The 15,512-nt window shown below is 40.1% G+C and overlaps 1 protein-coding gene across 5 annotated transcripts in view; it reads right to left on the bottom strand.

Moving 5' to 3' along the window:
* The window catches only part of micu3a (mitochondrial calcium uptake family, member 3a), a 59,730-nt gene that overhangs the window by 20,773 nt on the left and 23,445 nt on the right, over positions 1–15,512 (bottom strand). For 2 of the 5 annotated variants that reach the window (XM_036583565.1, XM_036583566.1), the window contains exons 6-9: positions 12,832–12,914; positions 12,471–12,542; positions 7,653–7,694; positions 5,553–5,651 (exon numbers count right to left, since the gene is read on the bottom strand). In XM_036583565.1, coding sequence (XP_036439458.1) covers positions 5,553–5,651; positions 7,653–7,694; positions 12,471–12,542; positions 12,832–12,914 — 296 coding nt within the window. Of the gene's footprint in view, positions 1–5,552; positions 5,712–7,652; positions 7,695–12,470; positions 12,543–12,831; positions 12,915–15,512 lie in introns of all 5 variants that reach the window. The other 3 variants (XM_036583562.1, XM_036583563.1, XM_036583567.1) reach the window with 2 other exon arrangements.

The following is a 15,512-nucleotide window of genomic DNA, read 5'->3' on the forward strand; positions in this document are numbered from 1 at the left end:
ATACGGCTGTATCTTCATTAGCCTCTGAGATTCAGAGGCTGTTGGAAGTGGATGTGACTTTACTTTTTGCTTTAAACTGAGTGCTACAATAAAAGGTCTAAACTTTGAAAAGTCTTTTTTTTTTAAATATATTTGTATGCCAGTCCATGATTTGCTGAAAATCCAATATATCTCCACACTGAAGCATATCAAATCAGAATTTGGTATTTATTACTGATATTTTAGTACACTTTTAGCAACTATGTGTCTTGAAATAATAAAGGCTTTGCATAGCACAATGTTTATTTTACATTAATGTCTGTAATTCAATACAATAATCCATGTATGTAAATATCTGGCTCAAGACACCAACTTTTTTAATAGCTCATAAATCAGAAATCATTATTACTTTATGATTAATCCCTACTTGGAAAAAGAATGCTCTCATATAAGTGATAAAAACCAAAATGTGAATGATCAGATATGCTTCACTGTGGAGATATAGACCGTCAAAGTTGCTCTAATGCACTGAAAAAAAAAAGAAGAAAGAAATTCTAGATTTTCAACAAGCCATAAAATGGCTAACATACACTGCTGTATTCTATTTTAGTACTTCAACCGATGTCAAACCAAAGATTTATCTCTGAAAATTTCATGTACCTAGAATCAATAGTTTACAAGTTATGACTTATCAAAATTTACCATTTCACGAATTTTAAGAAAAAAAATGAAGGCTTCTTAAAACCTTCATATCTCAGAAACTAATAAAGGTACAAGCCTAAAATTTTGTACATAGTCTGTTGGGAATAGTAACATTATTTTCTAAAAGGTTTAAGCAAATTAGACATGGTCAGTTGGGAGGCCTTTGGTGATTTCTCACTGACATTTTTGACTTTTGATAAAGTTTCTCCACTTGGTTCAATGAGCTCTCAATACGACATAATTACAATTAAATTTCAATATATTTTTGTGACTTCTAAGAGTTGAAGAGCATATAAAAATGTGTCATAAGACACAAAAGAGTCTACAGTACATCACTAGCATAATAATCAAAAGGCTGGAATAATAAAAAAGGCTGGAAACAAATGGATTGATAGAGCAAAGGTCCAGCCAGGCCCCACCCCTCATAAGCAGCCTGTCATGCCAAACGTAGGTAGAACCAGGCAAGAACTCCTCATGTTCTCCTCAAGAGCTTTCTGTGCATTCAAGCCAACAAGAGCTTTAGTCCATGCCTCTGCTATACCTCCAGATTAAAATCCTATCCAGGAGAAACCATTTCAAGCGTTAAAAAAGTTACAAAGAGAGAAAAGAGTGGTTCCATTTGATGGCTTGAACCCTCACAGGACTCAGACAGAAACAATGCACAGGAACAGATGGTGTTTGGTGTGAGAACGTCCGTCGAGAAAAGTGCCATGAACAGTAACAGCCAGCACAGACTACCTTTCAAAAGCACGGACATGTTTTCAGTGATTTAAATCTAATTTGGTTGCACATAAATGCATAGAATTATGGTAACATGACAGTCCTGGACAACTTTATGATGAACATAGATGTAGATGAATCTAAAATGATGGAGAAAGCTCCAGAACATCAATAAAATTCTAAAAAAAATAATATTCAGAATGAAGTTCTAATCAAATTAATATCCAAAAATGAGATTCAAATAAAATTAATATTCAGATTTAAATTGTAAGAAAAATGAATATCCAGAATGATGTTCTGAGAAATTTAATATCCAGACTGAAGTTTTAATAAAATTAATATCCAGATTGAAATTTTAATAGAATTATTATCCAGAATGAAGTTCTAATAAAAGTGATATCCAGAATGAAGTTTTAATAAAATCATTATCCAGAATGAAGTTCTAATGAAATTCATAGGCAGAATGAAGTTAATATCCAGAAATAAGATTTAATACATGTAGTATCCAGAATAAAGTTCAGTCATATCCAGAATGAAGTTTTACTAAAATTAATATCCATAGTGAGGCTCTAATAAATTAACATCCAAAATGATGTTCTAACAAATTCATATTCAGAATGAAGTTTTAATAAAAGTAACATTCAGAAGTTTAAATATATGTAATGTTCAGAATAAAGTTTTATCCACAATGAAGTTTAAGAAAATTAATATCCAGAGCGAGGTTCTCATGAAATTATAATCTAGAATGAAATTTCAATCAAATTGATTAATTAAGTTTTGATAAAATTAACATCCAGAATGATGCTCTAATAAAATTAATATACAGAATGAAGTTCTAATAAAAGTGATATCCAGAATGAAGTTTTAATAAAATGAATATCCAGAATGAAACTGCTATCAGTGTAACATCCAGAATGAAACTGTAATAAATTTAATATCCAGAATAAAGTTATGATAATATGAATACCCAGAATGCCTCGTATTCCAAAAGCCGTGATCAAATCTCAAGACGACAAAACATCAAAGTGATCAGTCAATAACAGTATGTAGTATCATTTAGTAACTTCCTCTTGTTACTAAAGTACAATTAAAATTTGACTGATATGATAAGTGATTCCACACATTTGAGCAGCAGAGCACCTTAAACAGCACTATATCTATAAAAGCTAATTAAAGCACGCTGTTTGGAATGGCTCTGCTCAGTGGCCAGACGAAGGCTCTCTGGAACTATAAATGCTGCCAAATGGGCTTTTTACAGTCGTGTTTCTCCCTTAAAGACTTAATGGCTAAATTAATCAGAGTCTCAGCGTCCCTCAGCAGCCAACACGGACTTCCCTCTCTATTCATTCAGCCGCGTCTGTCTCTCTGTTTTTTTTACATCCCTCCGTCTCCCGGAAAAGTGACGTCCCCGGCATTATGTCACAGTTCCTGGAAACCATTAGTGTGAAGTCATAATCACATGATCACCAGGAGCCACGCCCATGAGTGGCGGAGACAGCAGCCTGGGGGGGGTTAAGGCTTTGATCTCAACGCACAGGTGAAAAACAGTGATTAGTGATTCCAGCCTCTAAGATGAGTAAGACACGTCCACTTGGACACTTGCACATACGCACAGATACCCAGACACTCCTCCCACCTCACGCCCATTCATTAGCCACTCACAAACATGTGCAAATAGCCTTCAGTAACTGCTGTGTCATTAGAAACACCAGAGTCTGATTTATTATTTCTTTCTCTCTCTTATATACACACTCACACTCATTGTGAGTAACTGACTGGGTAAATAAAGAGCAGATGTACAGCTCTGCTGTGCCATTAGACTGGAGTTTGCTCACAAATAGCTATTACTGCTAATATTGCACACTTTAGGAGAAAGTTTCAAACGTGTTTGTTTTACTTTTCTTGCATAAAATGGGCCTGACAACTAAAATCAAACAATTTTTGAAAAATAATACATGTGGACGTCCTTTTTGGAGTATGTTGCCTTAAGGCAACATTGTGCAAAAATGGAAAGAAATGATATATGAAACTGGATTCTTTGGATATTTGGAATGAAACGTAGCAACGACACATATTACTGATAATATAATATATTAGTATTGCAGTTATTTTGCTACATATTACAACCACAGAAGACTTTGCAATATATAACACTTTGCAATATCTGTTTGATAAAGAGAGCTAGGACTGAGAGAGGACTGAGAAACAGGGGGAAGATATGGGGGTGGTGGGGTGTGAAAAGTTAATCACAGTAAACGAAAGGTAGAATTTTATAGGGTGTTAGATTAGAAGGAGGAGAAGTTTCGGGCATGGTCTTCCTCCCAACCTGTAGCTATTTCATAACTCCACATTTTGAAGCCCTAGGTAGAACCCTGGAAAACATCCTTCGCGAAATTAACACAGTAATTCACTTGCAAATGAAGCCACAATTATGGGTAGACAAGATGGCATATAGTACAAGACTGACCTAACACAAGGATTACACATAAAACTACAAAGCAACGTAGACATCATCAAATTACAAGCACAGCGATACCCTGAATTCCTAAAAGTAGTTCTAGGTCCTTCCATGGGACTGCCACATTGGTGCAACCTCTGGGGTCCAACAAGAGGGTAAAAACTGAGGAATGGAGAAGATAAAAACAAATGGATGATGAATGCAAGAGAGAGGTGTGAAAAGAATGAAGTGAGTAAAAAGACTACTGGTCCTGAAGGCCCAGGACACTATATAGATTGTAGCTTCTCCTGCCCTAACATGCTTGATTCAACTCAACAGAGGGTTTGCCTGAGCTGAATCAGGTGTGTTTCCCAATGTAGTCCTCAGGTACTTTCAGGTAGTCCATACTTTTGTCCTCTCTCAGCTCCCAACCCACCTGCACTAAGCAATCAAGAGTTGGATCCATGGTACAAGAGTGTTGGGAGCTGGGGCAGAGGTTCCACCAAGGTTCTGGAAGTTTCTGAGGAACTAAAGAGGTCCATGATGTTTCTGAACAAGACTGTGCAGTTCTTACACTTCCTGTGTTGCAGTTCCACTGCACTGCAGTTCCCAACCCACCTGTACTAAGCAATCAAGAGTTGGATCCATGGTACGGCAGTGTTGGGAGCTGGGACATAAACTAAAATAACAGAAGAGATGCGAACTGGACAATGGTTCTTCCGGAGGGAATGTGCCTAGAAGTCCCTGGGAACCTGAAAAAGCTCCTGGTTCCTGCGGTAAACGTACCTAATGTCAACCGTTACTTGAGCACAAGGCAAAAGTACAGCAACACAGCAAATGAGGAGGCAGAGATCGAAGTTATTTATAAGTTATAATATTATACTTCTGTTCTTTTGCTTTGTGTAGAGTAGATATGCAGATGTTGATGAGGACATGCTAAAAATGCTTTAATCACTAGATGTCCATTCTTGTTTACTCTGCCTCTAACTCTCACAAGTTCTTCATTGCTTGTTTTTTGTCAGATAAGAGGCTTCTGTGAGGCTTGCATTTAATCAGCCAGCAAAGCTTAGTATTGTAGGCTCTACCTCAACAGTTCTGGGTTCACAGAAAAGTATCTATTCTGCAGTAGGATATAAAGAGGTTCTTAGATCTATGGCCCAGAAACTGAAATGGGCCTTGGTTCCCCCAGTGGAAATGTGTCTAAAGGCCAGTTTCACCATGATCACCATGGACACTTCAATTTAGCCTAAAAACTAAGCTTAATCCATGTCTGGGAAACGTGCCCGAGAAGTTCCATAGTTCCTGAAAAGGTTCATTGTTCCTGTTGTAAAAACATCCCTAATGTTGAATATGGGGGTCCCTAAGGACTTGGTTGGGAACCACTGTGTTAGGGTAGGAAGAACCCTACATCAGTTGTCCCAACCCTGGTCCTTGAGCACCCCTGCCCAGCACAATGCAATGTTTTCCCAGTTTTAATATACCAATTTCAGGAAGGGCTTGCCAAAAAGCTGATTCGTTGGATCTGGTGTGTTAGGGCAGGTTAGACACCAAAATATGCCAGTCAAGGGTACTCCAGGACAAGGCTTGGGAACCACTTCACTCCACTGTGCGTCCTCCAGGAGCTGGTTAACATCCGTGACACATGGAAGTGAGGGATAAATAAAAAAAAAAGTGAGGGATGAGAGTGTGTTGGGACAGAGGGCTGAAGCTGTACCTCTGCCAGGTCAGAAAAGAGGGCTTGGCTGGCGCCCCGTCTCAACATGTCCCAGTAGCTCCGTGCCACAAACTCTTCTTGGCTCTCTTTTTTCATCGCCTGCGGAAGGTTCGGCATCACAGGCACAGCTGTTAGCGAGTTAGCATGGCTAGCCATGTGCTCAAAAGAAGAAAGGGATGCATAAAACAAAGGGAAAAAAGAAGAGGTATTGTTAGTTTTATGCTAATCGAGGTTAGATGAGATTTATTAAAGATGTTTAAAGATGTTTATTAAAGAGCCTTCAGGCAAAATGATTCTCAACGGCATCGACTGTCAACAAAGTTTAAAGTGGCATCTGTCAAATCTCTGCTGCAAACCGACTAGAGGTTCATTAATGTAATCCATTTTTCAGGAAATTTCAAGTTGTAGGCTAATTTGGATGAAATATGCCCCACTTGAATCTGGACTAATTATCAACATGAAGCTAATGAGTTTTGCCCCATTGGAGCAAATGTGAAACGATCAACGTGAAACTAATGTGTTTTTCAGTAGCCCAGCAGGCGAACTCTTCTTTCGTTTACTTCTATCGCCATTATCTTACAATGCTAGAAGAATTTTAATTGGAAGTCCCCACAATGGTCAGATCTGTGCAGAATGCCAAACAGTTTCACTGGGTCTTTTTCTTACATGCACCTTTCTTTTTGTATCCCTGTTCCACTAGACACCCTGCCTCTCCTCTCCCCTCCCTTTCCCCCTGGAAGCCACTTTGTCCAAACATCACAGAGGGACCACCAGCTCAGCTTCTGTCTGTGTATGTGTGTGTGGGGAAAGGTCACAGAGTCAGTCTAAGTGCTTTGAAAGACTCACGGTGCTGGCTCAATAGAAAACACATTTGCAGCCACAGTTCCTTTCAGTCCATCTCCACTTAGAATCAGTCAAACCCACCCCCTTCAACTCCGCCACCCACCCGCTGATGAAGTTTGCAACGGACTTGTTACCGTTAAAAAAAAATCAATCAGAATCAAATTTCCTAGGTTTGGTTGAAACTTTTATTTGACCCTGGAGGTCAAGTCTCCCTGCGCCACTTGTGTTCACCAGTCCCAGAGGCTGTCTCTTTTCACTGTTTACATTTGCGTCCCATGCCTGGTTTGCGCCGTAGATCTGTACCATTGTCATGTATGAGTTCACTATGCTGTATTTTGCAACGGTGCCCTATCCCGAGGGTTCCCAACCTTTTTAACATTGCTGACCAAACCACAGCCCACTATGGTTTTCGTGGATTACTCGGGGAGCGCGAATTGATGATGCCTTGGTGAATAATTAGCCTAGGATTTGCTGTTTGTCTCCTATGGTGAAGTAATCGGTATGCATTATATTCTTATCCTGGTATTGTTTTATTGGGCTTCTTGCTCAAGAATAAACCTTAAATTAAAAAAAAAACATTATAATGTTAACTACAGTAAATATCCCCTTCGTAAGTTTTGGACATTTGGGATCTCTGTAATTGCACGCAACGTGGGGGTTTTGTAACTCGGGTTGTTTTTCGGACCCTGAAGCGGATACATCCGATGACTACGAGCTCGTTGAAAGAGTTTTCAAAGAGAACTTAGGTGAAGGACATTCGAGGACATAAGTGAATTGTCTACTACTGTTCTGTTTCATATCTTCATCAGCATATCGTTGCTTTTGTATTTGAGGCCTAAACATCAAGCCAGACCTCTTGCCTGTGTGTGATATTAATATGTAAAGACGTGTGACATGGTCAGAAAAACTCCTGAAATCAGACCCAACACTTTTATATTATTTCAACTTTACAGGTTGACTAGCAGCAACCTACAGACACTGCCAGTATCGACTGACCTCTGGCTCAGTACAGGTCTGCACGTCAGTGGTTGGGAACCTCAGTTCTATTCATATTATTCATTTTATAACATTATATTGCTTTGTATTACAGATTACTGTGGTACAAATCAGACTGGGGACGCAGATCAGGTAGTGACACTCTAATGCACTCTCTATTCTTTTCCCACCATACCCCCCCACCCCACCCCACCCCAAATTTCACATCTAACACAGAGGCCAGAGGTCAAAGGGCTCAGGGTTGGCCAGGGAGATACATACGCTGTTGACGGGGGCAACCTGATATCCATAGAGCTGCATGCTCTACACACACGGACGAGAGGCCACAGTGTTCGGAGAGGTGGAAGAAGAGGAAGAGAAGGGAGGAAGGAGAGGAACAGGTTAGAACATGCAAGGAGAGAAAGTGGCTAAACAAGACAAGGGAAACATTTACACTTCTTTTCTTGCAGAGACCCCCTACGATGCTTCTCAGGTAGAATGAATTCAGCCGAATGGGACAAACCACTGCCTTTATTACCACAGTGTCTTTTCAAGTTCTGGGCCCTTAATAGATTTATTAGGCAAACAGAATTGAACAGGGCTGGGTTTCCCAAAAGCATCCCGCCACAAATATTATTTTTAAGATCAAGCATCACCCTGAACGCTCTCTCTACCAGTTAAGATAATTTTAACACTAAGATGCTTTTGGGAAAATGGGCCTTAGTTGGGAACTCCTGTAGCAGGTTTTCACTGATACTCAGATCTGACTTCATAAATGGCCTATCCATGCTCCAACCCTCTGGGCCTTTTAGGCCTTCAGGGAAGGCCAGATGATTTCTGAGAACTGAAAAATACAGGTCTGTAGTTGTTTGTTCATTTCTATTCAATAGAATTGTAATGCTTGTTGTATTTAAACTCATCAAGTACTGTAGTAACACTCTTAGCATTTTAGTTGGAAACGAAAGGTTAAATCTTGAAATACCCAACAGAAAAAGTATATTTTTTTTCTTTCTGGAGAATATAGGTAGAGCCAAGTGAGATTATCTATTGGTTAGGGCTTCAAGAGCTGGACTGAAGGCCTTTTAGATTAACAACTGACATAATACAGAACAAAAATCTGAATAAACCAATTCCTTATGATTTATAACAGCTAATGCTGGTGCACATGGATATTTTGTGACTGTTATAGTATCTGTGTACTACTAAAAACAGACATTTGCAGCCTGTAAAAGACATTTTGTATGTTTTATGTGGAGTTTATAACAAGCATTAACTTATATTATACCTTGTATGTATCAGTTGTATAGTAACTCTTTCAGTAAAGAGTCTTGTCATAGAGCTTCTGCTGCTGTTTTCCACTCCTAACAACTAACAGAAGCTTGGTTAAACTACGGCTTGCATTAAGAGTTAGTGGCATATCTAGAACTTCAAGAAGACCTTTTCTCACAACATTTTTCCAACACATTAAAGAATTCACTGCATCGTGGAGACTGAGTTGTATGTGTAGCCTCATAAATGCTGAGAAACTCTTGCTCTAGTGTTAATTACAGTAGTCTGTATGAGTGCCAACCCCTAATTTAATTCTGCAGCCTAAGGTACACAATTAATTAGGTAGGTAGCCACATTTTTTGCTCCTGCTGTTTCTAGATGTGTTATTCCATTCAATAGCCACCAAGCAACTGTAGCTACATGATGTAAGTGTACACCAGCTGCCATTAAGATTCTGAGATGCTTCGTGCTCCTGCCTTTTCCTTTCCAAAGTCGCTGTATTACTACAATACGTGCAGAGTTTAAATACAATAGGCATAGACCTTAGAAGGCCCTGAGGGTTCCCCATTGAATTCCTGATTAGGTTGAATGGAATAGGCGTTATGAATTCACTAAAATGCACTTTTCTGAAGCTTTACAAAGACAAACAGCCACTTTTATAGCAGAGTGTGGCTAATATATCGCAGATAATGATCCTCTGTGTGTTGGCTGGATTGCTAACACGCTTAAAATAACAGTGAAAATATTCACTCTTCATTCAGCAAACCACAATGGCACTGATGTTAGTTACCATGGCAAGAAAATATACACACATAGCAAAAAGGTATTTCTCTCGCTCCGCAGTAGAATAACCAAAGTCGTTTGGGATTTATATCAGTTTAAACAACATTCCTCAGTCAAAGTAGAAAAAAACATCAGTCTGTTAAGTGTGTGCGAAGTTAATGCTGCAGAACTCTACTGGTCCCTTTTATCTCCTCCTCAGAGCCTCTTGTTTACATGGTCCTACACCATCTGCTCATGAAAGATGTCATCCATCCATGAAATACTGGAGGACTGCAGCCATTCTGGATCCTTTCCTTGATGCACACCACACATTATCCTCCTCTGGACTCTTGGCTCTGAATGCTCAAGCAAACCAACATCTCATACATACAGGATGTAAACAGCAAATGACTCGACATCTCAGTGAGAACGTCATCTAAAAAGACCATAATGGTGCATTCATAAAGTCAGAAAACTGTCACCAATTCGTAACCACCGGTTGTTGGGGTGGCATTCAGCAACTGATAGTTTCATCATATTAGAGGTGGGCCATATCAATTGTTTCATACCTTCAGATCTCCAAATATTTCTGTGGTACATGGTTTGCTGGAGGGGTGGGAGGCATAAAGCGTCACAAGTGTCATAAGTGACGTTAAAGGCCGTTTCGTCCAGTATTAGTTCTGCTTTTATGCCATCTTGTCCTGCATTATTTTAAAATCAGAAATTGTTGTTGGCTTACATGGTCAACAAATAAGCCAACACAGTGCACAGTTTTCAAGGTATCACTCAGTAAAAGTCAAAAATCCGTCTAACAATTGCTAAAGGTTAAACAGTGCTGCTAACCAGGACAGAGGAGCTGGTTAGCATTGGCTTAGCCAGCATGATATGTGTGATTCTGGCTAACTAAAGTTTAGATGGTAATGACTCAAATCTTACAGAGTGAAGTCGAACAGCTGGTGCTGAAGGGGCCAAAAGGTGAAATTAAACCTGTTTTATGGTATTTGGATCTTTAGCCTGATTGGCTAACTTATTAGCCTAGCGAGTGGTCCTGCACACCACAGTACAGGTTTGATTCTGACGAACTGCTTCTCTGCTGACACAAGTGTAGATAATAAAAACTACTGTCTGGAGACCAAAAGAGGAGCAACTGGTGCTGAAATGACAGAAAGCTGAAATCAAACCTGTTCTGTACTGTAGCATTTTGTCTAAGCTAACAAGAGCTTAGTTAGCTGGCCTAATGTGCCACACACACCAGCACAGGTTTGGTTCCAGCTAACTGATGCTAAAATGACACCCGTTTAGAGGATAGCACACAGTTGGGTGACTGGTGTTGAAGTGAAAGCCAAAATCAAACGTGTTCTATGGTGAGTGTAGCTCTTATCTGTCACTGAGCGACTATCATGCTTAGTTTCTTTTTACCTTTATCTGTAAGCCTCCCACACCACCAATCAGTGAGCAAAAACATATATGGATGGAACGTTTTTTAAGCCGTTTAAAGGTTGAATAGAAATTTGACACATCATAATTTTGAAATGCTGTCATTGTTTTAAAATATTAGCATAATTTTTAAATACTTTATTACTTTTCACTCTTAAAAAAATGGTTCTTCAAGAGTTTTTAGTAAAGGCAATAGTTATATTTAGAACCATGAGCTCTATACAGAACCATTTGCATGCCTAAATGGTTCTTTGAAATGTTTCTTCAGACTGATGGAGAATGTGTTGTATACGGTTCTATACAAAAGCTTTTTGAAAAATGTCATGTAGCACCAAAAAGGGTTCTTCTATTGTAACGATGTCAAGCTTGTAGCAATAACAAAACCCTTTTACAGAACCATTTTCAAAAAGGTTTTCAGGTTTTCACCATGCAAAGAGCCATTTAAGCATGACGTGGTTCTATATAGAACTCATGGTTGTAAACAGAACCATTACCTTTACTGAAAAACTCTTGAAGAACCATCTTTCTTAAGAACGTACTGCCCAACTCTAATGTGAGCAACATGTACATTTGCTATAATGGACCAATGCAAGCTTGGTCTACTGTGTTTGTAAGCTGTTAGAAATGTGCATTGGTACTCGACTACTTGACCACTCAAGGTGCCAATATTCAAACATTTGAATGTTGATTTTTTGTTTTAACAAGACTGAAAATGTGTCAATTTCACTTAGATTTGCAAGTGAGTAGATATATTACACTTTGCTACATATTGGCAATCTCTGTCGTGACTTATCCACTAGGCTATCTACTCCAGCTCATGAAAGCTTGAACCAGAAACAGTCAAAAGACATTTCTCGGACAAACTAACATTTTAGCACCTGATCAGCATCCAATGTATCAGTTAGCTTAGCATCAGCTTATTAGCTCATCTTAAGGGGCAGTCTCTGCTACTTACCCAACACAAATCTGACTGACTCCCTTGGCTATTACTGAAGAATAAAACATGTTTTCCTATGTATGTCAGTGTGCTGCTAAAAATCTGAATATTTGAATATCCATTCATATTATCTGAATATCAAAATTGGCAAAAGCACATCCATTTGTGGTAGCAGAGAACGTTCTGGCTGATGATACGTCATAATTGGGTTGCAGCTTGGGTTGTGTTGGCCTTATTTATGACTTCATCACCTATTTCACCTCAACCTCCTTGTGGTAAAATTACAGGTTTACGTAGACCATCTGAATGCACCATAAGATGTTGGGCAGCAGCCCAGCCACCTTTGTATACTATCACCCATCTCCTGACACACATCCAACAATCAACTCCAGACCCAACATCTCTGAACGCAATGTTCTCCCTCTGAATACTCAACTCAACACCTACTTCTTGTTCCAAAATCCATGCTCTGACCCAGTGCCCATATCCTGGCTCAATCCATCACTCAATCTCAACACCCACCTCCTGATTCAACAGCAGCCTCCTGATCTACGACTCATCTCTTAACTCCACGCTTATCTCCTGATCCAACTTCCAGCTCCGAAAGCCATTTCCTAACCTGATCTCCCTTTCAGATCTGACCTCCACCACCCAGCTGACCCTTCCTCTGATCTTCTGAAGTGCCTTCTTCTTACCAGCTGGGCTGACTTCTCTGTGTCCCCCTTCCTTCCCCTCTTTTCGTTCTTCTTCCGGAAGATTTCCTGTAGCTAGAAGAGAGGACATGGGGTGCTCAGGTTTTTGGGTTTTACAACATAATAAGTTCAGTGATCAATCAACATGAACATATATGGAAGTCAGTAATATCTTAAGTACATTCACAGTCATTTTCTATTTGGAGTTGGCGTCCAGGCATAGTGGGCTAGGCTTCTCAGAGGCCTGCTTTCAAGAGGTATCTCAGGGCAAGAGTGTTGATGGACGTGATTTGATGAGGTCATCATAAACAGGGGATGAGTCAGATTCAGACATTCGACGGCTGAAAGATGTACATTCTCTTACCACTAGAAATTCTTGCTTGTCCACCATCTGGTTGCCGTCAGCGTCAAACATGTTGAAAGCGATTTTAAAGCCGGCATGAGGCTCTGGGGAGGAAAGACAAGCGTGGCGTAAATTTGGCTGCCATAATGTGATAACGTACCTTGTTATGATGTCATTTAGCTGAAAAGATGACCGTGTTTTTGGTGGATTAATCTCTGACTGAAATTGTCACGCAACATTCGTTCTTTTCTGATGTAAACAAAATCTAGGAATGTCCAACAACAGCAAAGAAGTGCAATTATCGCCACTTGGTGGCAATTATTAAAGTTTTAAAGCTTCAAAGCACTGCTGTGTCTGATCCACTTGCACCAGCGCAACACACACTAACACACCACCACCACGTCAGTGTTACTGCAGTGCTGAGAATAATCCACCATCCAAATAGTACCTGCTCTGTGAGGGTCCATGGGGGTCCTGACCACTGAAGAACAGGGTAAAGGGGGGCTAACAAAGTATGCAGAGAAACAGATGGACTACAGTCTGTAATTGTAGAACTACAAAGTGCACCTATATAGTAAGTGGAGCTGATAAAATGGACAATGAGCGTCGAAACAAGGAGGCGGTCATAATGTTACGCCTGATTGGTGTATACACTCCTTTCGCAGCCTATAATGTAACTTTTTAGAAATCTGCAATAAACACAGTGCATCCAGAAGAACTAATTCCCAGACTGAAACATCCACATTGACCCCTTCTTTTCAGATCACAGTCTCCTGCGTCTGCTTCCTGCTGCCTGCTGATTCTGACCGCAGAGCTGATCAGTAGGGTCTCGGTGCCCCAAGCTCTCTCGCGCTGCACTTCTCCTTTCATCACATTCTCCAGGTGTGTTTTTGAACTTGTCAAGGGCCGCATGTCTCCATGGTGTTATGTTGCCGTGGGAACGGCGGATCAGGGCGCGCAGGTAGGGCCGCCGTGTTCTAGCTGTGCTGCTGATTGAAGTGCTTCAGCGCAGCAGGAGAGGGTGACGACATGCTCTCTAAAGCCTAGACCTCAACTCAACAGCTCCATAATGCCCCAGCTAACTCAGAAGGAATGCACAGCAAATGGGGAAAAACAAATAAACAAATGAAATAGTCATATTAAATATGTCTTTACCCACTTTGCTAAATGAAAACACACTGTTAAAACAGCCATGAAGTACGGGTTATTTGTTTTTCAGCATAAGGAAACAGAAAATTACACAGAAGCCTCAATATAATAGTAATCCTACTTATTCAGTATTTAGTGTGTCACTCTTTCTCTTTATTACAGCTTCCGCTTTTCTGCACTTTCAGTTTCTCAAAGAAATCTTCAGACACACCTCCAAAGTTTAGTTTTAGAAGCTGGTTGATCATTTTCTGAAGTAATCAATCACATTCAGTGGTGTTGAAGTCTGGACTCTGGGGTGGTCAGTCCATTGTTCTGCTTATTTGTTTAATGTGTCCGTCTCCTTTTCTCAGTGAGGTTCTTGACAGCTACGGATCCTTTCAGACCCACAGCGCTGAGTCGTCTTCTCACAGTGGAAGGATGGACAGAAACACCTGTGGATGTTTTCAGATCTGAAGCAAAAGATCAAGTGCTGTTTATCTGATGGTGGTAGTTTTGATGTCTACCAGGTCTTCCAGGTGGTTGTTAGGAGGCCCGTTGTTTCAGCAGCTTTTAGTCATTATTCTTAACTTTTGTAAACTCCTCTTTTTTCAATTTATGAGTAGGTGAGTGTATAAATGTTAGTGTCATGGAGCAGCTTTTTGTTGGGAGGGCAGCTGGAACTGGTTGGTTTTAAGACCGAATAGATGGGAGTTAAAGTGGCAGTAGAGTGCACAAAAGCAAAGGCTGGACAAAATAAATACCGATAGATTGGATATATAATCAGTGTCAGAGGCTTTTGTGTCATTATCAGTTGAATATATGTTCCTGCAGAAAAAGGAAAACTTAATATCTGTTTGACTCGAAAGTAAAGCTATCTAACTTTGGGGGATTTGGATTGTACAATTATAGACTGTAGTCCAGTTTCTCTGCATACTTTGTTACCCTGTTCTTCAGTGGTCAGGACCCCCATGGACCCTCACAGAGCAGGTACTATTTGGGAGGTGGGTCATTCTCAGCACCGCAGTAACACTGACGTGGTGGTGGTGTGTTAGTGTGTGTTGTGCTGGTGTGAGTGGATCAGACACAGCAGTGCTGCTGGAGTTTTTAAACACCTCAGTGTCACTGCTGGACTGAGAACCAAAACATCTAGCCAACAGCGTCCTGTGACCACTGATGAAGGACTAGAGGATGACCAATGCTAACTGTGCAGCAACAGATGAGCTATCATCTCTGACTTTACATCTACAAGGTGGACCAACAACATAGGACTGTCTAATAGAGTGGACGGTGAGTGGACACAGCGTTTTAAAACTCCATGTGTATCTCTTTTAAATAGTCTCTGATGGTCAAAGTAGTGACACAATTAAAAATACTACCAAATCTATGGATCCAATTACTTCTATTCAACATTTCACACATGGTGCTGCACTAAACCCAATTAAACAGGATTAATTATGCTGTTGGGAAGTGATTCCATGATATGCAAGAAATGCATATTGTGACACACTGTGATGTAATTTATCACGGTAGTGATAAATATTGTCATATTGCCCAGCTATACATGTAGCTAGTAA

This window comes from Colossoma macropomum, unplaced genomic scaffold (genome assembly GCF_904425465.1).
Source record: "Colossoma macropomum unplaced genomic scaffold, Colossoma_macropomum, whole genome shotgun sequence".
In the NCBI taxonomy this organism is placed as follows: Eukaryota; Metazoa; Chordata; class Actinopteri; order Characiformes; family Serrasalmidae; genus Colossoma; species Colossoma macropomum.